Source organism: Tetrao urogallus (assembly GCF_951394365.1).
Source record: "Tetrao urogallus genome assembly, chromosome: 26".
In the NCBI taxonomy this organism is placed as follows: domain Eukaryota; kingdom Metazoa; phylum Chordata; class Aves; order Galliformes; family Phasianidae; genus Tetrao; species Tetrao urogallus.
In genome coordinates this window covers 4,532,256-4,555,857 of record NC_136839.1, presented here as the reverse complement: position 1 = coordinate 4,555,857, position 23,602 = coordinate 4,532,256, and the positions used below count along the sequence as shown (strand labels likewise).

Below are 23,602 nucleotides of genomic sequence, written 5' to 3'. Positions count from 1 at the left end.
CCAGCACTCATGAAAGTGTGCGGCTGGAACGCCTTTCTCCGGACGATGCCGAGCGGTGCGAGGGACGCGTTCCATGTCAGCACTGCCAGCTCGGCGGCGCCGGGAGGGAGGAGCGGCAGCGCCCCCTGCGGGCCCGGACGGCACTGTGCCCCCGCCCCGCCCCAAGCGGTTCGTGCCCGGCCGCAGCCCCGGCTTCGCTTCCGTGCGCCCACGGCGCAGTAATACAGCGCCGCGTCCCCGAGCCGGGGCCGGGCGAGACGCAGGACGCTGGAGCGGCGGTCTGCCGACACCCACAGCTGCCCCTCCGGGTCCGGCACCTCCTTGGAGCCTTTAACGGCGCTGACGAGGAATGCGGGGCCTCGGCCCGGGAGCTGACGGTACCACTGAATGACTTCGTTGAACTGTGTGTTGGGGTGTGAGCAGGTCATGTTGATGCCGATGCCCTCGCTGGTCTCTACCGACGGCTCCTGCTGCACCTGGGCTCTGCTCACAGCCACTGATGAGAAGATAAGAAGAAGTAAACTCAGAAAATTCCTTTGCTGCTACAGAAAATATAACACGGGATCCAAGCCAGCAGGAAAAACCACTGAGGGGAAAAGGTCGTGAAGTAAGCACCAGTGTGGGAAGGGCTATCTATAGGCAGGAGAGCAGGGGGAAAGGGCAGACGGGAGAGAACAGTGGGCTGAGCTCTGTGGAGAAAGTCAGGCTGAATGCAGAGGAGAGAAGAGCACGAGGTCAGAAACGAAACGGACAACCAGAGGCAAGCGAATTTCAGGAATTTCATGCCAGAGGATAGAGTGGTGCCCTCGCTGTTCAGAAAGAAGCCGGACAGACAGAGACGAGCGCGGCCCCGGCCCCCCGCAACCCCCGCAGTCCGGCCCCGCCGGCATCAGCCCCGCGCACCCAGCAACATCGCGGCCAGCCCCGCCAGCCCCGCGGCCCGGCACTGCCGCATCCCGCCGCTCCGCCGCCCGCGCCGCGCTGCCCCCGCCAGCCCCGGCTCTGCTCCGCCCGCGCCGCCTCCTCCCCGCCGCCGCCGCCAGCTCCGCCCCGGGGCTGAGCTCAGCTTCGGCGTCACTCGGGCTTGCTCCGGGCTGCCAATGCTGGGCGCCTTTGCGCGGGTAACGGGGTTTGGGCTTTGCGTGTCCTGCAGCGCAGCCAGGGCTCTGCGGTGTAGGCGGAGAGCTGAGGAACAGCTGCAAAAGCCCCTGCAGTATAGAAGAAAGCAGCTGCTCGCCTGCAGTGTCCCCAGCGAGAGTGTCAGGCGGTAACACAGACGGGACTGGAATGGTCGGGGAGCGCAACGCGGCCGAATCCTACTCCACCGCTGTGCACAGCGATGCCGCAGATCCAAAGCCCGGCAGCGGGAACGGGTCGTGTGCTGCTGCCCGGAACGCGGCACCCCGAGAGCTCCCCGAGCCCCGGGGTCCCGCAGCTGCTGCTGCCCGTGGTGCTGCTGTCGCCGCTCGAGGAGCCCGAGAAAGGCCGGCAGCGGCGCCGAGCGGGCCGCTGGGAATGTGCAGCATCGGGCTTTGAATGTGTGGGAGAAGCCAAGAGGGAGGCTGGAGGCACAGAGTCCCTGACCAGTGTTCAGCCGGATCCAAAGCTGAGCCCGGATCTCAGGGACATCCACTCCGTAAAATCTCTTTTTTGGTTGTTTAGTCAGTCCATCCCTACCCCCATCAGCCCACACACAGCATGTGAGCAGTGAATTGACTCCACCTGCTTGTGCTGAATGCCACATCTCTCTCTCTCGGCAGTACAGCTGGGTGGTTATGGGGATAGAACCTGCCCCTGCGGCATTTGGTTGTGGCTCAAGAACCACCCCTTTTCTGTTAGACAATCATGGACCTCTCTTCTTGTAGCAGCACACAGCACATGCCAAGGACATCTTCAAAGCCTATTGCTTCCAGCAGCTGTCATTAAATCTACTCATGCCACTCTTTATAGATTCCTGTCCCCAGCTCTACTATGAATAGCAGTTAGCACAGCCTGAGCCCAGCAGATCATCTAGTTTTCCACCCGCATTATTGTACACTTACCCTTGCCATAACTCACCCTTTTGGTTGTGAGGGGACTACAAAAAAGGCAATCAAAATTATCTCACCAAAATCTAAGCACATAACATTCACTGCCCTCCATTTTTCAGTCTTGTACAGGATGCATTGAGGTTGCTCCGGCATGCTTTGCTCTGTGTGTAACCAGGCTGGCTGCTGCTAATCACTGTCTTGTCCTTAGTATGTTTGACATACTAATATTGAGATATTTCCTCTGAAACACTGTAGGAAGGAGCAAAGGGAATAAAGTTGGCATGTTGTTCCCTGGATCCTCTTTCTTCTGCCTTCTGAAGATGGCTGTGATTGCTTTGAATGGAATACATCTGATGTGTTGCTCCCTGAATCCTTGGCTTGACAAGTCTCTGTTGGGCATTGCATTTAGCAAAGGAGAAGCTCCTCCCTTATCCCTGAGGAACTTCAGTAATGGAATCAGCTGGAGTGCACCATACCCAGCTGTGCTCTGTGTGCCTGAGGGTATAATGTCAGAAACAGAGTTCCATCATAGATGGAGAAGATGGAGCTCTCTATGGAAATGTTCTGCACAGTGTGATTTGGGTAAATCTACTGGTTGTGTCTGATGCAGAACAAAGATGGGGTTCCCAGCACCAGAATGAAGCTGTGATGTATTTTCTGACACTAGACCTCTTCCCATTGAATCTTAATAAATCCAACACTTAATTTCACACTTGGTTGTTCTGCCTTTCTTCGGGCATCTGGAAAGGATCCTGAACAACTTCTGCTCCCATGCTCTCATCCCTGGGGCAAGAGAGGCCAGCCGAATTTTCTTGAGAGCAGTGTGAGGTGGGCTAAGATCATATCCAAGAGCTGGGCCACTTCTTGCCAGAAGGGCCCCAAGGAGCCCCTTAAGGAGTGATTCTGCATGATGCCATTTGCCTTTGTTGTACTCTTCCAGCACAAGAGCAGAGGTGTATGTCCTGTAAACGCTTGAGTCTCTCTATCAATCATTCATAGGTTGCCTTCAGCAAGGACTGAACATAGCATAAAGCTGGAAATGAAACTGAACAGCACAGGAAATAAATGTGCTGTCTGTATCAGGAATGTTTTGCATTCGATTGGATTTCCTCAGAAAATATTATAGTTGTCTTTTCCCCTCAGAGATCTCTATTAGTGCCCTTCAAAACCAGCCTCAAGTGACCTGCTCGCCTTCCATACAGTTCTTGGCTCCCTGAAATGAGGGCCCTGTGGCAACACTGCTGTAGGAATGATTCTTGTCTGTTCCTGCTGCTCCCCACACTCAGTGTCTGCTCTGGGAGTGATTTTATTTCCTTCTTCGGACTCATTAAATATTTGCAGCACCCTTTATTGTGTCCTTCCCTGCTTCTGTGGAAGAAGGGTGGTTTCTTCTTAATCCAACAGCAGTGGCAAAAGCTAACTGGACATAGCAGTGGTTGTCTCAGGATAAGAGAAACAAGAAGATGTAATGTATGCAAAGGAACAGTTGAATCTGGCAACTGCCAAAGCATTTGGTCTGGGAATGTTTTTTGAGGGATAAGTTTTCAAAGCATGGCAAGTGTGTGTTTCTCCCTGTGGGGAGATGTAAACTGATACTGAAATTCCCCTGCATTCCCCAGGCTTTGTGCACCTGCAGTCAGATCTCCTGCACTGCAGCCAAGCCTCAACAGTGCAGAAGGGCTGCTGCTGGGAGGTGTCAGGTGAGGCTTTATTTGGGGATGATGGCAGGGCTGGATTTGGATGCCGGTGGGGGTGTCCCAACCACAACATTCATCAGTGCAGTGTCATCAGCAGCCAGTTGTTCCCAAGAGGAGAGAATCCACATGTTCCCTGTGTCTTGCCTTTCCTGTTGTTTTCTACCTAGAAGCCTTCAGTCACACCTTCAGCCAGGCCAATCCTGGCTCCCTTTTTTGTTGAAAGAAACACAGCGTCCACAAATCATCTCATCATCTGTGAAATGCAGGGAATCATGGAATCATAGCATATGCTGAGGTAGAACAGACAAAGACATGTAGCCTTAATGGAAGCTAAACCACAATCCTTTTGAGTCCTGCCTCAATTCCAACACAGTCTTTTGTATCTTTTCAAAGAAATCTCTTAAAAAGTGGTGAAATGGAAGCACAGGTGCAGAATTCCTTTTGGTGAGTGTCAGAAACTACCATGAAAGCAGAGCACTTTGGTCAGTAAGGACAGGAACTATGAAATTCCTCTCCCAAAGGCCAGGGTCCCAGCACCAGAGGGGAAGTGCACAGTGATAATACTGCTGTAATTGTGTATGTGAATCAAAGGGCAACACTGAGAAGATTAGACAGTCAGTGATCCTCAGATGACAGCCTTTCACCTGCAAATACAAGTGCTTTTCCTGATGACACAGAAATTCTCCAGTTTTGGGAACAATGCTTTACCAGATCTCAAGAAGATGAACTTGCTAAGGAGGACATACACTGGGGTCCTCAGGTGCCTTTTACTTCCCACGGGGACAAAGGTGAGGCCATTCCCATCAAGATTAGGAGACGTGGAAGAGAAAAGAAAAACACAACCATGTGTCAACTGGTGTGGTCTGATTAAATCATGAATATCAATTTGGTCACCAATGTCCTGCTCTCCTTTGCTATGACTCTAGCAATGACAGCATGATCACTGCTGTTTCATTGAAGCCATTGTCCCCAGTGTCACTACATCGCTCCTACTGGTCTCTCTAGGTGTTCCCTTCTCTCCCAGTTGCTGCATCCTCTGACAAACAGTCCTCTGAAAATAGGACTACTTAATCCCAAAGAAGCCAACAGATTCCCATAGAAACTTCTTTCCACCTGAGCCAGAAGATGGGATGGCCTTATAGAAGCAAATGAGTGTTGGAAATGCTGGGGGCACCAGGGAAAGACTAGATCTAGGCTGCAGGCTCTAATCAGCTACACACAAACACATCAGCCTTCCCTGCACTTTTTCAGACTTTAGATGCCCAGGCTGCACCAGTACCTGACACCAGTACACAGATGGGACTTTGTGGGCTTCAGGACCAGCTGAACCTGTGCACATGGTTAGTCCAATTCTGTGTACATGTGCACTTGCACATCCCATGTGTGCAAACACACAAACGCACCTGTGCCTGCATACAGGTATTCTTAGATCAATGCTCTTACACAAGCACATTCAAACAGTGCGCAGAAACACAAAACACAGAAACAAAAGCTCACACACACTTCAGGTACGTGTGTGCACTCATCACTCATGCTCGTGCACACACATGGCTGGAGAAGCAGAACGTCAGGCCATGCAGAGCTGACTGAGGAGACACTGGGGACTTTTGTGGTAGGGTAAGGCTGCAGTGCTCTGAGCAGGACAAGGCTCCAGATGAGCTGCCAGCACAGTTTGCAGATGTGCAGGGACAGCCCAGTGAACGGGACCCCAAGGAGGTCATGCAGTTTCACCACAAGGCAGTGGGATGAGGAAGAGAATTGAAACCCTGCAGTCCAGCCCATGTTCCTTGGAATCTGAACACGTCCAGACCACTGGAGCGAGTTGGGATGGAGAAAAAGAGGAAGACATGGCAGATCTGCATGCAGGGAAGCCCCAGGCCAGCATCACTTGCCTGAGATGGATCCATCTCAGCACTTGAGCTGAGTCCTTTGCCATCACTCACTCATTCCTGGCCCAGAAGTCCTGGGGCCTCTCAATCCCAGCACTCAGAAGAAGCCTGCATGACGGAAAGGTTGTGGCATAAGCCAGGGAATGAACAAGCATCATGAAGGGAAGCAGCCACACAGCTCATGTCAGTGACTACACTCCATTCATCACAAGCACCACAGAAAATTGTCACTTCCATGAAGGCTATGCCTGGGCCTGGGGCAGTGCAGGGTCTCCATTAAAGGCAGCTCGATTCCTTCACCCTCTAATCAACATCTCTCACTTATTTCCTCTCGGTAACCACACGAGTCTGAAGTCCTTCTCCCACATTCTTTTCTGATTATGCCTGAATGGAGCTTGGTTGAGGTGCATTTTCCGCTGAGAGAGAGACAGCAGCCTTGTTGAAACTGACCAGGCTTTTCACATCATGCCCCTTTGTTCATTTTTATAGGTCCATAAGCTTCTTCCTTGGGATCAATTTCTGAGAGTCCAGAGATTGTTTATCTCGGAGGAGTCGAAGAAGGGATCATATCAGTGCTTACAAAATATCAAAAGGAAAGGTGTCAAGAGTGTCAGAGACAGATTGTGTTTTTGCAGTGGAAGTTTCCAGTATTTTCTGTAGATAGCATAGGATAAGTAACCTTTTACAAAGAAAACTCCTGAACAGAGTAAAGTTGAGACTGGGTCCTTCCAATCTGGGTAGAAGTGGCACAGGCACTAGGGTACAGGAGAGACAGAATGAGTAAAAATATTGCACTTTGCACTTTGGCCACAACAACCCCAGGCAGCGTTACAGGCTTGGGGATGAGTGGTTGGATGATTGTGAAGAGGAAAGGGACCTGGGGGTGTTGGTTGATGCTCGGCTGAACATGAGCCGACAGTGTGCCCAGGCCCTGGAGCGTGTGCAGAGAAGGGCAACGAAACTGGTGAGGGGTCTGGAGCACAAGTCTTACGAGGAGCGGCTGAGGGAGCTGGGATTGTTCAGTCTGGAGAAGAGGAGGCTCAGGGGAGACCTCATTGCACTCTACAACTTCCTGAAGGGAGGCTGTGGTGCAAAAGGGTCTGGCCTCTTCTCCTAGGCAAATAGTAGGACCCGAGGAAATGGCAAGAAGTTATACCAGAGGAGGTTTAGGTTGGATATTAGGAGAAACTTTTTCTCTCAAAGGGTGGTCAGGCACTGGAATGGCCTGCCCAGGGAGGTGGTGGAGTCGCCGTCCCTGGTAGTGTTCAAGAGGCGCCTGGATGAGGAGCTACGAGAGATGGTTTAGTGCTTGTGGTACTGATAGGAATGGGAGGGTGGTTGGACTGGATGAACTTGCAGGTCGTTTCCAACCTTGTGATTCTGTGATTCTGTGATTCTGTGATTCAAAGATGATGGGTTGGTAACAGACATAGCATGGAAGCAGAATGTAGCTATGGAAGTGTAACATAGCTATGGAAGTGTATGTAGCAAAAGTATGGGAAGACTGTGAGCCTGAGACGCTCAGTCAGTGAGAGCCAGGGAGGCTTTACCTGCGTCGGAGGGTATATATTGCAATGGATTTCACTGACTGGTGCACAATTTCTGCCTTGTCAGTAGGGGGTGTTCGCCCACTATTGCAGTACTGAATAAAATGCCCTTCACAGAGATCTTTGCCTGATGGGAAATTTTTGATCTTGAGCACGTTTCTCATGAGTGGATGGGATCAAGATCTTTTCAGTGGTGCCCAGTGTGGGAAAAGGCACCAACTCGTACACAGGAATCTCCATCTGAACATGGCAAAGAACTTCTTTACTTTGAGTGTGAAAGAGCAGAGCACTGGAACCAGCTGCCCAAAGAGAATTTGGGATCTCCTTCTCAGCACATACTGAAAACTCACCTGGATGCTTTCCAGTTTGACCTCATCTAGGAAATGTGCTTTAGCATGGCAGTTGGACTGGATGATGTCCAGATGTCCCTTCCAATTGCTACAGTTAAGTGACTCTGTGATTCCACCAGCCAACTAAATGGCTCATCGGTGTGCTCCTGGGAGTTGCATGAATTGCTCCTCCTATGTCCCTGTGCTCTGCTTTCTCATCAGTGTCTCTCCCAGGTTCAACTTCAGCATTGACCCATGTCCTGCTGTAAGTAGTGCGTGCCATGCCAGCACATGTCCAATGCGTGCCTTCTGGCCTGACCCCTTTGGTCAAAAGCTGCATGACACAGTTCCAGAACTCCACTGTCATACCTGTGCCCCCTTCTGTATCACAGACAGTCCTGTCTGCCTCCTTCCACAGCTCCTTCCTGCAGAACGCTGCTCTGAGATCCTCCACCTCTGCTGCCGTTGGCAGCATCCTCAGCAGTGATGGAGTCCCCATCAGTTCTGGGTACAGTGAACTCTCCTGCTTTGTCAGATGCTACTGCAGCAGATGGTTTCCTGCTGTGCTAAAGCCACTGATGAGAGCCCAGGTCATGTCCCCTCTGAACCCAGAAAGTATGCTGAACTGAGGACTGAGATCCTGGCCATGGATGTCAGGAAGGCTGAGTGTCCAGTGCTCTCTTCTAAAAACAGGGCAGCTAGGGCTCACTGGAAACAAAACTAAAGTCTAATTTCCCCATCTTCTACTCTCTCTTTTCTCTTCCTTTTCTTCTACATGTAGATCTGAAGACCTCAAAAGCCTTCCTGGGGTTTGTTGGCTGCTCTCCCTCTGCAGGGCACATCCAGATAGGTTTTTTGTGGATTCTTTTCAATTGACGATGGGCACAAATTTTTGTCAGCTCCTGGTAACTGCCTGCACTGATAGGGTAATCTCAAAGTGAAATCATTTCTCTCTTCAGAGTCCTTACAGTTGTTTGTATCCACACCTTTGCCTCCACGTTTCATTTTTGTGGTTGTCTCATATAGCCAAGGAAGAAAGGCAATCTTTATTGTCAGAGGATAAGCTGAGGACATGAAGGGAGACTTTCATCCTCAGGAGAAATGGAGAGATGTGGATTTGATAAATGGTGAACTCCATGGAGAAGCAATGGGTTGGATGGTTGCAGTTGAGAGGAAGTGTCTGCCCTGGCTTCTCTGACAACACGTCCAGTGTCTGCCACTATACTCTTCTACATACTTTTAGCATCAATTCTGTTTACAATCCCTTTTTCTGAAAGATCTCCTTTAGTTACACCTACAAAGAGTCTGAACTGACCAACGGTTGATATTTTGCTATTCTCTTTGATGCAGCAAAAAAAGAAACGGTCCATACCCAGGAGATTTCTCTTCTGATCATAAAAATGGAAATGGAACAGTCAAGTCTTCTGGGAACTGCAGTTCATTCTTCTCTTCTGAGACAGGTAAAGGAACTATCAGCAATCCATGGTACTCCAGAATTAACACTTTCACTCCCAGTGCACAACACGATGATATGGTATGGAACGCCGATAACAGAAATTGTAAACCATGACCGTCCCACTGCACTGAATCAGGCTGACTTCACTTGCCTCCTCCAGACCTGATCAACACTAGAGCTGAGGCATTGGCCTCACCACGGCAATTGTGCCCTATGAATCTTTGAGCCTTTAATCACAGCACTTCAAAGAATCCTTTATTAGAGAATGGTCATACCATAAATCTGGAAATGAAAAGGTAGCACTGCAGGAAACCAAAAACCAGCCCATGTAATGAGAAGGGACAGCTTGCGTTCAAGGTTAGGTAGTCAAAGAATTAAGGCTTGTATCAACCGTGCCTGTGAACCTGCAGCGATGAAGGACCAGTATAAAAGGCAGCCCAGTTCCCATCTGTGCCATCAGCTTCTCTTGCCTTCTTCTGGTTGGGAATCAGGTAAGTGTGAAGCTCTCTCTCCCTTTAACTGAATAGAAATGTAATCAGATAGTGGATCTCCATGCTTTGGGATATCATGTCTGCTCAGAGAGTATTTGGGACACAGCTTACACGGCTTTGGATCGATGCACTCAAAGAGAGGCTCTCTGAGACAACTCACTGTAGGGTGCTGGCATGCTGAAGGGATGTGACCTCATTTCTCAGCCTTCTCCTCTAGCCTTAGTTGTTGCCTCGTCTCCTTTGTGAGAGGCTACTCAGGCTGTCCCTCAACATATCCATTCTCTGTTCTTCATCTGTCTTTCTGTCTCTCCTAGGTGCACCTCCAGTCCCAAGTCATGTCCTGCTACACCCAGTGTGTGCCATGCCGGCCCTGCGGCCCGACCCCTCTGGCCAGCAGCTGCAATGAGCCCTGTGTCAGGCAGTGCCAGAACTCCACCATCATCATTGAGCCCTCTCCCGTGGTGGTGACCCTGCCCGGACCCATCCTCAGCTCCTTCCCGCAGAACACCGTTGTGGGCTCCTCCACCTCCGCTGCTGTTGGCCGCATCCTCAGCTCTGAGGGCGTGCCCATCACCTCAGGGGGCTTTGACTTGTCCGGCTTGGGCAGCCGCTCCTGTGGCAGAAGGTGCCCGCCCTGCTGAAGCCGCTGGTCCTGGAGAAATTCGTCCATGAGCCACGAACACGATGCTGGATCAAGAAGGAATCTTCAAGCCCCTGCTTTCAGAATTCCTGACCCTGCATGGGTACTCAAGGAAATGCTGAAAGCAAGAGGCAATTCCATGGTTTCTGAAGACATGGCTCATGTCTATTTTGATTGTCCTCTACCAAACCCTTTATCTCCATTTTCTTTTCTTCTCTTCTTTTTCCCCCTCCCTTTATCTTTTATGGGCCATGAGACTCCTCAGAACCATCCTGTTCCCTTCCAAAAAGGCAGGCACAGGCCTTGCATGACCTCAGACTTGGGGTTGGATTAATCTTGCACTGTGGAGCCTCTGCTCGGTAAGACTTCATTTTCCTCTGTAAACATTCATTAAAGATTTCTGCATCTCATTTGAGCTTTTGATTCTTCAATCCACCATGTATGGCCTCCTCAACTGCCCAGGGATCATTGCTTTGCTCTTGGTAGGTAGGAGGTGAGTGTATGTGGAGACCCTTCACCACTGCCAGAAGAATGGGAGGTTGTGACACTCTGCAGAGGCTGCTCTCTTGGGCACTGTCCCTTGCAGCAGATCTCTCTGCCTATGGCAGAACAGGGTACTATCGGCCTGTTCCTTGCAACGTTTCTGCCCAAAGCTAAGCCCAGAAGTATTTTAAAGGGAGAACACAACCTCTGCTCAGCTTACGGAAAAAGACACAATTGTGTGGGAGGCCATGGGTGTAAGTCACCTCGCTGGCTCTTAGGAACAGGTCTCCTCCTGTTCTCATCAGATTGGCACTGGGGAAGCAAGAGAGGATAGCAGACATACTAGAATTCTGACGAGGTCTCCGTGGTGTACAACAGAGCTTGTATCGTCATTTATGCCATTTTTGTCACCTAAGACATAGGTGTGTCTGAATCACATGGGCCTCAGCGAATCACGGCTGCGGACGCAGTGCTCGTTTCTGTGGAGAGCTCAGGGCGGCGCACCCCGGTCAGGATGGAGTTTGGCGGCCATGCAGGCAGCGCCCCCTGCGGGCCCGGACGGCACTGTGCCCCCGCCCCGCCCCAAGCGGTTCGTGCCCGGCCGCAGCCCCGGCTTCGCTTCCGTGGGTCCACGGCGCAGTAATACAGCGCCGCGTCCCCGAGCCGGGGCCGGGCGAGACGCAGGGCGCTGGAGCGGCGGTCTGCCGACACCCACAACTGCCCCTCCGGGTCCGGCACCTGCTTGGAGCCTTTTAAAGCGCTGACGATGAATGCAGGTCCTCGGCCCGGGAGCTGACGGTACCAGTAGATGACCTCGTTGGACCGTATATTGGGGTGTGAGCAGGTGATGTTGATGCCCGTGCCCTCGCTGGTCGCTGCCGACGGCTCCTGCTGCACCTGAGCTCTGCTCACAGCCACTGCCGAGAAGAGAAGCAGCAGCAAACTCAGAAAATCCATTTTCTTCCGCAGAAATTTCATGCAGGAGGAGAGAGAGGTGCACGAGGTCAGAAAGATGCCAATCATACAGAGGCGAGCGCGGCCCCGTCCCCCCGCAGCCCCGCAGTCCGGCCCCGCCGGCGGCAGCCCCGCGCACCCAGCAGCACCGCGGCCAGCCCCGCCAGCCCCGCGGCCCGGCACTGCCGCATCCCGCCGCTCCGCCGCTCGCGCCGCGCTGCCCCCGCCAGCCCCGGCTCTGCTCCGCCCGCGCCGCCTCCTCCCCGCCGCCGCCGCCGCCGCCAGCTCCGCCCCGGGCTGCTCCAAACCGCCTCGCTCTCTTTGGGATGTCGCATAATGGTATCTAAAGTCATCTGCTCCAAGGCACATTCCTGAGGAAGGAGTGAATGGAGTAGTTTCCTGAGTTCCCTTTCTCAGTCCTTCTAGATGTTTTTGATGCATGTTGCTTTTCCTAGCTATGACAAACATCCCTCAACTGTCATGGTTCCTGAAGGATGATAGGGAGCTGCATCACAATGACATCACCTGATCAATCACCTTGGGTGCATCCCAGATCATTTCAAGGGCAGAAGCATGTCCAACTGGATTAAGCTCTGGTAGGTTTTCTTTGTTTTTAGGCAGTGCTTCTTCATTCCCATGAATGAAGCTCAGGGGCCTTGTAGGTCTGTCTGAAAGAATTATCATGAAAATGGATGAAAAAGAAGCATTCATTATATTACACATTCACTTCTCCCTATTTCTGGCATCTCACGGTCCAGTGGACATACAATTTCCTTAGCTTCCTTTTTTCTGCCACAGGAGAGTTAAGGATGTTTTTTTCAGTGTTCTTCCCAGAAAGTTTTCATCTCAGGCTGCCCTGTGGTGCTTCTGACTGTATCTCTGCTTGGGCAGCAATGTCTCTGGTTTGCTCACACTTAAACTGCCCCTTTTTGAATTCAGAAATCACTAGATTTCCTCCTGTCCAACTATACTGCTCATCCAGCATTTATTGGGGTGGCTAAAGTCACTGCTGTCTGGAAGCAGAAATGCATGGAGGAGTTGCAAGGGATTGTACACTGATACGCAGACAAACTTTTAGAGTCCTTCTGCAGCACTGGAGTTGCCATTCCTTGCCAAGGAAATCAAACAGCTGAGACTTCAGCAAACTGGAGAATCCACTACCAAAGGGAGGTGTCTCTTTGTCTTTAAAGACTTTGTCTTTAAGTCTCACACAACTTTTCTCCTTCCTCCAGTCACAAAGCTTGAGTTCAGCCTCTTCTGATGAGCCCCTTCAATGGATCTAATACATTCTCCCCAGTGTCCAGACGGCTGTGCCTCTTCTGAAGCTCCATGTCTGTGACTGAAGCAAGAGTGTTGTTCTTCTTCCAGGATGTTCCTTCCTTGCTTTGTACTGTTGAGGCTCTAGTCTTAGACTGGAGACCCTTTTGAAGTGCAGCCGAGCACCTGAGAAGCACAGACATCCTGAAGGGATCTGGGTGTGCTGGCTGACATCAGACTCAAGAAGAGCCAACATTGTGCCCTGGCAGCAAAGTGAATTTTAGAATGCATTACACACTCCACAGACAACTATTCAAAAAAGGAATTTCTCCCACTGCAGTTAGTCTTGGCATGTCTTTGCCTGGTATCTATTTGGCTGTTCTGGGCTCCACAAAGTAAGAAGGATGTTCAAGGATGTTCACCAATGCTCAATTAGCTCATTGCCTTGATAACACAGTACTTGATTTCATAATATTATCTGAATCGAAGTGGAACTTCCCATATTTACTCAGTTCAAGATCTTAGGCATATCACTGTAATCTACTTTGTACAAGGACTCAGATTCTTCATGTTTTCTGAACAGACTCCAGAGTCTCCATCAAGGAGCATTGGCAAGTTGAACAGTATTGCCACAACTTGTATCACGAGGAAAAAATAGATTTATGTGAAAGTGGTCAAACACTGGATCAGGCTTCATGGAGAGGTGCTTGGTGCCCCATGCCTGTCAGGGTTGAGAGACATTGTGATAATGCTTTTATGAACATGCTTTTCCTTGTGGTTAGTGCTACTGGAGTCAGACAATTGAACCTGATGATATTTGCATGTGCCTTCCAGTTCCTCTCCTGTCCATTAGCTCTGTTAGCAGGAAGACAGAGATTAACAGAATCTTTTGGTATCCTGAAGTGCCCTTGATGTGACCAGGACAGGCGTTTCTATGCAGGATGCACAAGTCACACAAACACTCAGCTGCTGATGCACACACGTGTGGAATCATGCAAACCTCTGTACCCACAGGCAACTGCATAAATCCAACACACAGGCTCTTGTTATTTCTCACCAATGTCCTACTAAGCATGCTGATATCTTTTGACTTTGCTGGATTCTTCCAGCACGTGAGCTGAGTGCTCTGCCCACACTGATGTGTGCTGCCTGGAAATGCTTGGGTTTTTCTTCCTGCTACTCAAAAGATGCCTTTCATGAGCAATGGGAATGACATAAATCAGGATGTGAGAAGTAGCAAAACCAACACACAGCCCATACCAATAGCTGGGATGTTTTGCATTCAAGAGGTTCTTCTCACAAAATAATCACTGCTTCTAGGGATGCCTCTGGAAATGGGGCAGCTTGGATCCACTATAAAAGCCAGCCCAGCTCCTTGCTCTCTCATGCACTTCTCTCACCTCCATTTTCTTGGGAACCAGGTGAGTGCGAAGCCCCTTCTTGTTCTGTTCTCTTCCTTCTCCAAACAGAGCTCTGAGCTCAGCGGAAATCACAGCTGCTATTAGTTCTGTTCCATGCCTGTTTCTGCTTGTCATGATGGAGAAGTGGGAAGAATGTCATAGCCTGCTGTAATCAGATGTCTTGTGGACTAGGGTCTGGGCAGTACTTGGATAGGTCCCAGTGGCTTTCATTGGGCTCTGTCAGGATGAGACCAAGAATCCCTTGGACATCCCTGAACTGTCTTCAGCTCCAAGCTCTGCCTGAGTATTGTTTCCTTATAGTGTGATGCTAGGCTGCTCCTCACGCATCCCCATGTTCTGCTTCCTCCCTGCTCTCCCCAAACAGGTGCACCTCCATCCCTGAGACATGTCCTGCTGTGACCAGTGCGTGCCATGCCGGCCCTGCGGCCCGACCCCTCTGGCCAGCAGCTGCAATGAGCCCTGTGTCAGGCAGTGCCAGAACTCCACCATCGTCATCCAGCCCTCTCCCGTGGTGGTGACCCTGCCCGGACCCATCCTCAGCTCCTTCCCACAGAACACCGCCGTGGGCTCCTCTACCTCCGCTGCTGTTGGCAGCATCCTCAGCTCTGAGGGCGTGCCCATCACCTCGGGGGGCTTTGACCTCTCCTGCATTTCCAACCGCAGCTGTGGCAGAAGGTGACCCTGCTAAAGGTGCTGGATGCTGACCCATACAAGGACCCCCAGGAATGCTGAGCGTGGTATTGGACAGAAAATGAATTGTGCTGTTTTTGCCTTGCAAGACAGACATGCTGTGGCCATTATGCATCTCTGTTAACATGAGGAATGTCTACCGATAGTCTCTTTCACTCTCTATCTGATATCATTCTTGTCTTTCCACTTTAGAGATCACTGTTAGTACCCCCAAAATGCTCCCTGAGTGATCTGCTCATCTCCCAAAAACTCTGGCCTGGGAGAGAACTCTGTGGCCATGCTGCTGTAGAAAAGGTGAACAGATTCTTGTCTGCTCCTGTTGCTCAACACACACAGAGCTCTTCTTTGTGTGATATTTCTCTCCTCAGACTCATTAAACGCTTCTGCATCCCTTAGTGTTCTCTTCGGTGCTGGTAGTTTTTTTTACCCCATAAGTGTAGAGATGGACAAAAGGGAAGGGGATGTCTTTGGTGAGAACAAGCTAGGGAGATTGCCTCACTCCTTGAGTTAATGGAGGTCTATGCACAGGAGGGGAAGACATTCCTCAGCGTTCCTCCACCGCCAATGACCATCATTCTCTGCCTAGCCATGTTTCTCCTTACACAGGTCTCCTTGAACCTTGGGCATGTCAAGTGAATGGAGATCTCCAGAAATGACATCCTCAGGAGAGGATCTCTGTGCATTGGGGAGGCCCAGCAAAGACAGTAGTCCCACAAACTCTGGGGAAATCTATTCAACTGGCTTTGTGAGGAGCAGAATTTGGGAAGGAGACTCAGAAAAAGGTGTCCTCAAAGGCCATCAAGAAGTGGGAAGGCATAGTTTCTTTGGGGTTGGCCCTCTGTCTCTATTCCATTTTCCCATCCCTTCCTCCCACCCATTACTGAGGGTACAGCTTCCCTGCATGCTCCTAGCAGCCCAGCAGAGCTACTGGCCCTGCCATACTTTTTCCAAGCAGCCTATGTTTGAGAGCTTCCACAGGGAATTATTACTACCTGATACAGAAGGCCACACATTGGAGCCCCCAGTCTCTCTGAGCCCACCACAGCCCAGTGTAACCATAAGGAATAGTTCTGTCCTGGTCCCTAGCCAGGGATCTCTACACAATAGCACGGTCCTCCTTTTACCGTGTTGAAGGTGTAAGTCTCTAAGGCCCAACCTCCTGCTCTCTTCCTGCCCGCCAAGATCCTTGAAGGTCCAGTGCATTCAAGGGATGGAGCTTCCTGGTAAGCTATGTTTGGATCTGGCCTTGGCCTCTGATAGAAGGGGATCCATGCTGAGATGGGCAGGACAGGTGAAGAATGCCTTCTGGTGAGTGAAAGTAGAGGGAATAGAGAGAACTCTGGAGGTGATGCAGATGTAGGAAACTATCATGAAAAGCACAGTGTAAGGACGATGATGACAACAGGAACCATAAAGCCCAGAATAAAGCCTGACGGGATCCCCGCAGGCCAGCCCCAGAAGAGGCCCCTCATCCCAGTAGAAACTGACAGTGATATTCCTGGTACCCAGCCTGTAGCCAGGCAACAAGGACCATGTTGAGACCCACAGGTACTGATCGCTCCCTGCTGTGACAAAGGTGAGGCCAGGGTCAGGAGAGACATGGAGCAGATAATGACAAACAGGAGCATGTGACAGCTGGGATGCTCTGTTTAGCCCAGGAGAATGCACTGAATCAGAAAAGTCCTGTTCTCCTTTGCCATGGCCCTGTGCTTTCAGAAGGAGGTGATGTCAGAGGGAGGTTTTCCAGCTCAATGAGAGCAGCAGCAGACTTCAAACAGCAGCAAACTTCAAACAGCCTTTTCCTGGCTTACATGGTGCTCTCATGGCCTCTGCTGATCACTGCTGGAAGCAATCTCTCTCCATCTCCTCTCTCACTCACTTCTTCCACAGACACAGGTATACAAAGATTTGTTCATCCTTCTCCAGGCATCCATTCATCCATTCCTTACCTCAAGAGAAATACAAATTATAGTCTCAAGTATAGAATTTTTCTTGTTCCTGACTTTTTCTCTTCTGACTCATACATGGCTCAGAAATCCTTGGTTCTCTCAATCCTAATACTCAGAAGAAGCTTCTGTGAGGGAATGGGTGTAACAGAGTCCAGAAAATGAAAAGGCAGCGTAAGTGGAAACAGCCACACAGCCCGTATCATTAGCTGGGATGTTTTCCATTCATTACATGGGCTACAGTCAATGGTCCCTCCTGAGGATAGTCACCCCAGGCCAAGGGCCGTGCAGGGCCAACATATTAACAAAAAAGTGTCCTCTCTGGATGAAGCCAAGAAACTTTCTTTACGCTCTGAGACACGCCTTGCTACATACCATGTCTGCCATACCCACCTGCCATTGTACTATGGTACAACCTCACCAGCCAACAGCTGCAAGTAACACTGGGTAAGGCACAGTAAAAACCATACAGTTACCATTGAACCCCTTCCCATGACAGTGGCCCTGCTTGGCCTCATCCTCAGCTCTGTGTTCCACCAGGTAACCACTGTGGACTGTGGTAACACCAGGAACACCACTATGGGATCCTCCACCTCTGCAGCGATTGATTTTATCCTCAGCTGTGATGGAGTCTCCATCACTTCTGGGTGCTTTGATCGCTCCTGAATTTCCAGACACTACTATGACAGAAAGTGCCCCCATGCTCAATGCTATGTTCGTCATCTTCTACTCTTTCCTCTCTTTCTCTTGTATTCCCTTCTTTTGAGTGGATAAGTCTTCATAGCCACCCTGGGTGATATGGGACTGACAGGTGGATGTTCTTTCCAATTGCTACAGTTAAGTGACTCTGTGATTCTACCAGCCAACTAAAATGATTCATTGGTGTGCTCCTGGGAGTTTCTCCAGTTTCAGCGTTCCTGGACTTCTGCTGGCTGCTCTCTCTTTGTAGGGCAGTCAAATAAGTTTTCTGTGGAATCTCCTCAATAGATGATAGTCACAAATTTCTGTCAGCTCCTGGTTCCTGCTTACACTGACAGAGTTCTCTCAAAGTGAGATCATTTCTCTCTTCAGAGTCCTTACAGTTTGTTTGTATCCCAAACTTTGCCTCCACATGATCCTTTTTGTGGTAGACTCATGTAGCCAAGAAAGAAAGGCAATCTTTATTGTCAGAGGATAAGCTGAGGACATGAAGGGAGACTTTCATCCACAGGAGAAATGGAGAGACGTGGATTTGATAAATGGTGAACTCCATGGAGAAGCAATGGGTTGGATGGTTGTAGTCAAGAGGAAATGTCTACCCTGGCTTCTCTGACAACGTGTCCTGTGTCTACCATTTCTCTTTACTTACTTTTAACATCGATTCTTTTAATAATCCCTTTTCCTCAAAGATTTCTTTTAGTAAGACCTACAAAGAGTCTGGTCTGACCTACCTTTGATTTTTTGCATCCCTCTTTGCTACAGCAACAAAGAAATGGTCCTGTGATACCCAGGAGATTTCTCTTCTGATCATAAAAATGGAAATGGAACAGTCAAGTCTTCTGGGAACTGCAGTTCATTCTTCTCTTCTGAGACAGGTAAAGGAACTATCAACAATCCATGGTACTCCAGAATTAACACTTTCACTCCCAGTGCACAACACGATGATATGGTATGGAACGCCGATAACAGAAATTGTAAAACCATGACAATCCCACTGCACTGAATCAGGCTGACTTCACTTGCCTCCTCCAGACCTGATCAACACTAGAGCTGAGGCACTGGCCTCACCACGGCAATTGTGCCCTATGAATCTTTGAGCCTTTAATCACAGCGCTTAAAGAATCCTTCATTAGAGAATGGGCACGTCATAAATCTGGAAATGAAAAGGTAGCACTGCAGGAAATCAAAAACCAGCCCACATAATGAGAAGGGACAGCTTGCATTGAAGATTACCTAGTCAGAAAATTAGTGTCCATGTCAACTGTGCCTCTGGACCTGCAGCAATGAAGGACCAATATAAAAGGCAGCCCAGTTCCCAGCTCTCCCATCCACTTCTCTTGCCTTCTCTTCGTTGGAAACCAGGTAAGTGTGAAACCCTCTCTTCTCTTGCCTCAATAGAAATACTATCACATAGTGGATCTCCATGCCATGGGAGACCACAGAGGTCATAATGTCTGCTCAGGGAGTGCTTGTGACACTGCTGACATGGCGGTAGATTTGTGCACTCAAAGAGAGTCTCTCTGGGTCAGACAACTAATCATAGGGCCCTGGCATGCTGAAGGGATGTGACCTCCTTTCTCAGCCTTTTCCTCCAGCCTTAGCAGTTCCCTTGTCTCCTTTGGGAGAGGCTGCCCTGGCTGTCCCTCACATACCCTCATGCTCTAATTCCTTCTATCCCTCTCTCCTAGGTGCACCTCCAGTCCCAAGTCATGTCCTGCTACACCCAGTGTGTGCCATGCCGGCCATGCGGCCCGACCCCTCTGGCCAGCAGCTGCAATGAGCCCTGTGTCAGGCAGTGCCAGAACTCCACCATCATCATTGAGCCCTCTCCCGTGGTGGTGACCCTGCCTGGACCCATCCTCAGCTCCTTCCCGCAGAACACCGTTGTGGGCTCCTCCACCTCCGCTGCTGTTGGCAGCATCCTCAGCTCTGAGGGCGTGCCCATCACCTCGGGGGGCTTTGACTTGTCCGGCTTGGGCAGCCGCTCCTGTGGCAGAAGGTGCCCACCCTACTGAAGCTGCTGGTCCTGGAGAAATTCTTCCTGAAACCATGAACATGATGCAGGATCACCTGACCATGCTCAGCTACTCAAGGAAATGCTGAGAGCAAGACGCAAGCCTGGGCTTTCTGAAAACATGGCTCATGGCTCTTTTTCTTTTCTTCTACCTCTATTTTCTTCCTTCCTATCACCCCACCCCCCCAAACCACCACCCCTGTTTTGTTTTCCTTCTCCGCCAATGGGCAATGAGGCTTCTCAGAACTAGTGTGTTCCCTGCTGAAGGAAGTCATGCATAAGCTCAAACAAGGGACTGGATGAATCCTGTACTCTGGAGCCTCTGTTCAGTGTGACCTCATTTTCCTCTGTAAACATTCATTAAAGATTTCTGAATCTCATTTCAGCTTTTGATTTTTTCTTTCCACTGTGTATGGCCTCCAGTGTGGCCAAGGGAGAATGCTTCTGCTCTTGGTTGGTATAAGATGGGTGTTTAAGGAGACCATTCTCCATTCCCAGAAGAATGGGAGGCTGTGACACACTGCAGAGGCTACTCTCTTGGACACCATCCCTTGCAGCTGAACAAGATATCCCTGGCTATGGCAGACCTGTGCCTGAATGCGGCTGTATTTACATCTTCACACTCACAAAGACACATGCAAACAATGCTTGCACAGAAATAGAAGCTCGTGTACGCTTTAGGTACATGTGAGCCCCCACCATGCACGGTCAAGCATAGACACAGCCGAAGAGACAGGGGCTGAGGTCATGAGGAGCTGAGTCAGGAGACACTGGGGACCTTTGTGGCAGGGCAAGGCTGCCACAAGTCTCCTGATGAGCTGCCAGCACAATCTGCATATGTGCAGGGCAACCCAGTGAGAGGAGTCCTAGGGGATCAAGCAATTTCTCCATAGGGTAGCAGAATGAGGAAGAGAAATGAAACCCAGCAGTCCAGCCCACTGGACTGGTGTCATGGTTTTACGATTTCTGTTGTAGGCATTCCACATCATAATTTCATGCAGTGCACTGGGACTTAAAGAGTTACTGCTGCAGTTCTGTGGATTGCTGATACTACCTGAATACCCGAGTATCTGAGGTGAGAAGAACTACAGATCCCAGAAGACTTCACCATTGTGTTATCCATTCAGAGGGAAAGAGAAAACTGATCGGGAGTCATGGGATGTTGTCTTTCTGGTCATCTCTGTGGTGTGTTCACCAAAGCCGTTCATTCCTGGCTACAGCCCTGGCTCGTCACCCCATGCTACCAACACGTAGTAATACACTGTCGCGTCCCCAAGCCGGGGCGAGGTGAGCCACATGGCACTGGAGCAGTGGTCTGCAGACACCAATGGCCGCCCTGCTGTGTCTGGTGCCTCCTTGAGGCCTTTAGAAACATTCACATGAATGCAGGTTCTCGACCCGGGAGCTGAGGGTACCAGCGGATGTAATCTCTGGGCTGTACTTCACCTGGAATAGAACTGGCTGTTCTGGGCTCCACAAAGTAAGAAGGATATCCAAGGTGCTTTAAAGCATCCAGAGGAGGGCAGCAGAGCTGATAGTGGGTCTGGAATGCATTTCCTGTGAGGAGAGCCTGAGGACATGCGGGTTGTCCAGTTTGGAGAACACAAAGCTAAGAGGCAGCCTCACTGCTCTCTACAACTTCCTAGGAAGGAAAGCAGAGACGGAGGTGCCGGTCTCTTCACCCTGGTAACTGATGACCAGACATTGTGGGAATGGCACAAAACTGCACCAGGAGATGTTCAGACCAGATAATGGTGACACTGTATATCAGTTGGTCATGAAACACTCTAAGACTCAAACTGGAGTGTTAGAAAGCAGGCATTCTTTATTTGTGGTGCTGGATGCATGGGGGATGAGCTCCACCTGTCATGCATGAAAAGATCCTCAGCTTATATTCATTACTAATGTTACACATGCAAATGTTTTCCCTTAGAGAACATAGATATTCCGTACTTCCCCGCAGAATTATTAACATTGGGTTCTGCTTTGTCACACATGTTCACTGTGTGGTGGTGGTCGCACAACTCTCTGAATGAAGTCAGTACTCTTACACAAGTGTTCACAACATGAACCCCATAACCAACAATGCTCAGTTAGCTCATGGCTTCACTCACACAATATTTGCTTAAAAAAAAAAGAGCTGATTCAAAGCAGAACTTCCCTCACCTACTTGATACAAGCAGTTCAGTATATCACCATTATCTGGTTGCTACAAGGGCACAGATTCTTCCTGTTATCTGAACAGACTCCAGAGTCTCCATCAAGGAACATTGGCAAGTTGAACAATATTGCTGGAACTTGTATCACGAGGAAAAAATAGATATATGTGAAAGTGGTCAAACACTGGATCAGGCTTCATGGAGAGGTGCTTGGTGCCCCATGCCTGTCAGGGTTGAGAGACATTGTGATAATGCTTTTATGAACATGCTTTTCCTTGTGGTTAGTGCTACTGGGGTCAGACAATTGAACCTGATGATATTTGCATGTGCCTTCCAGTTCCTCTCCTCTCCATTAGCTCTGTTAGCAGGAAGACACAGATTAACAGAATCTCTTGGTATCCTGAAGTGCCCTCGATGTGACCAGGACATGTGTTATTATGTGAACACACAAGTCACACAAACACTCACCAGCTCATGCACACGTGTGAAATAATGCAAACCATATACCCGTAGGCACTTGCATAAATCCAGCACACAGGCTCTTGTTATTTCACACTGATGGCCTACTAAACATGCTGTTATCATGCTTTTACTGGATTCTTTCAGCATGGGACCCGAGTGTTCTGCCCACACTAACATGTGCTGTCTGGAAATGCTTGGGCTTTTCTTCCTGCTACTCAAAAGATGCCTTCCATGAACAATAGGAATGACATCAGGATCTGAAAAAACAGCAGCACAGGAAACCAACACACAGCCCATACCAATAGCTGGGATGTCTTGCATTCAAGAGGTTCTTGTCATAAAATAATCACTGCTTCTAGGGATGCCTCTGGAAATGGGGCAGCTTGGATCCACTATAAAAGCCTGTCCAGCTCCTTGCTCTCTCATGCACTTCTCTCACCTCCATTTTCTTGGGAATCAGGTGAGTGTGAAGCCCCTTCTTGTTCTCTTCATTCTCCAAAATGAGTTCTGAGTTCAGTGGAACTCTCAGCTGCTATTAGCTTTATTCCATGCCTGGCTCTGCTTGTCATGAAAAAAAGGGAAGTGGGGAGAATGTTTGTCATGGGAAGAGGGTGGGATTGCAAGGAGGTAACTTGTAGGCTAGGATCTAGGCAGTACTTGGATAGGTCCCAGTGGCTTTCATTGGGCTCTGTCAGGATGAGACCAAGAATCCCTTGGACATCCTTGAACTGTCTTCAGCTCCAAGCTCTGCCTGAGTATTGTTTCCTTATAGTGTGATGCTAGGCTGCTCCTCACGCATCCCCATGTTCTGCTTCCTCCCTGCTCTCCCCAGACAGGTGCACCTCCATCCTTGAGACATGTCCTGCTGTGACCAGTGCGTGCCATGCCGGCCCTGCGGCCCGACCCCTCTGGCCAGCAGCTGCAATGAGCCCTGTGTCAGGCAGTGCCAGCCCTCCACCATCGTCATCCAGCCCTCTCCCGTGGTGGTGACCCTGCCCGGACCCATCCTCAGCTCCTTCCCACAGAACACCGCTGTGGGCTCCTCCACCTCCGCTGCTGTTGGCAGCATCCTCAGCTCTGAGGGCGTGCCCATCACCTCGGGGGGCTTTGACCTCTCTTGCATTTCCAACCGCAGCTGTGGCAGAAGGTGCCCCCCCTGCTAAAGGTGCTGGGCACGGCTCCAGACAAGGACTACAGGAATGCTGAACATGACTCTGGACTGAAGAACAAATGTTGTGCTATTGTTGCCCTGCAAGACAGACATGTACAGGCCAGCCTTGAGCCTCTGACAACGTGGAGGAAGTCTACTGATACTCTCTTATACTCACTCTTCCTATTTAATATCTTTATTATCTTTTCCCTTTAGACATCTCTGTTAGTACCCCCAAAAATGAACCCTGACTGACCTGCTCATCTCCCAAAAACTCCAGGCTGGGAA

General features: G+C 50.1%; 2 protein-coding genes and 1 pseudogene across 3 annotated transcripts; all 3 read left to right on the top strand.

Annotated features, from left to right (window-relative positions):
* Positions 1–9,360: 9,360 nt before the first annotated feature.
* LOC306955652 (feather keratin Cos1-1/Cos1-3/Cos2-1-like) lies at positions 9,361–10,080 on the top strand (the record flags this gene model as incomplete). The annotated part of the gene is made up of 2 exons (XM_079546978.1): positions 9,361–9,439; positions 9,773–10,080. The coding sequence occupies 2 exons, from the start codon at positions 9,361–9,363 to the stop codon at positions 10,078–10,080; spliced, it is 387 nt and encodes a 128-aa protein (XP_079403104.1).
* An 8,732-nt stretch (positions 10,081–18,812) lies between these two features.
* LOC306955757 (feather keratin Cos1-1/Cos1-3/Cos2-1-like) lies at positions 18,813–19,544 on the top strand (the record flags this gene model as incomplete). The annotated part of the gene is made up of 2 exons (XM_079547121.1): positions 18,813–18,891; positions 19,237–19,544. 2 exons carry the CDS (start codon positions 18,813–18,815, stop codon positions 19,542–19,544), a joined length of 387 nt encoding a protein of 128 aa, XP_079403247.1.
* A 3,477-nt stretch (positions 19,545–23,021) lies between these two features.
* LOC306955854 (feather keratin Cos1-2 pseudogene) lies at positions 23,022–23,327 on the top strand (annotated as a pseudogene). Its single transcript has one exon. The product of its transcript is annotated as a feather keratin Cos1-2 pseudogene (transcript).
* The last annotated feature ends 275 nt before the right edge of the window (positions 23,328–23,602 follow it).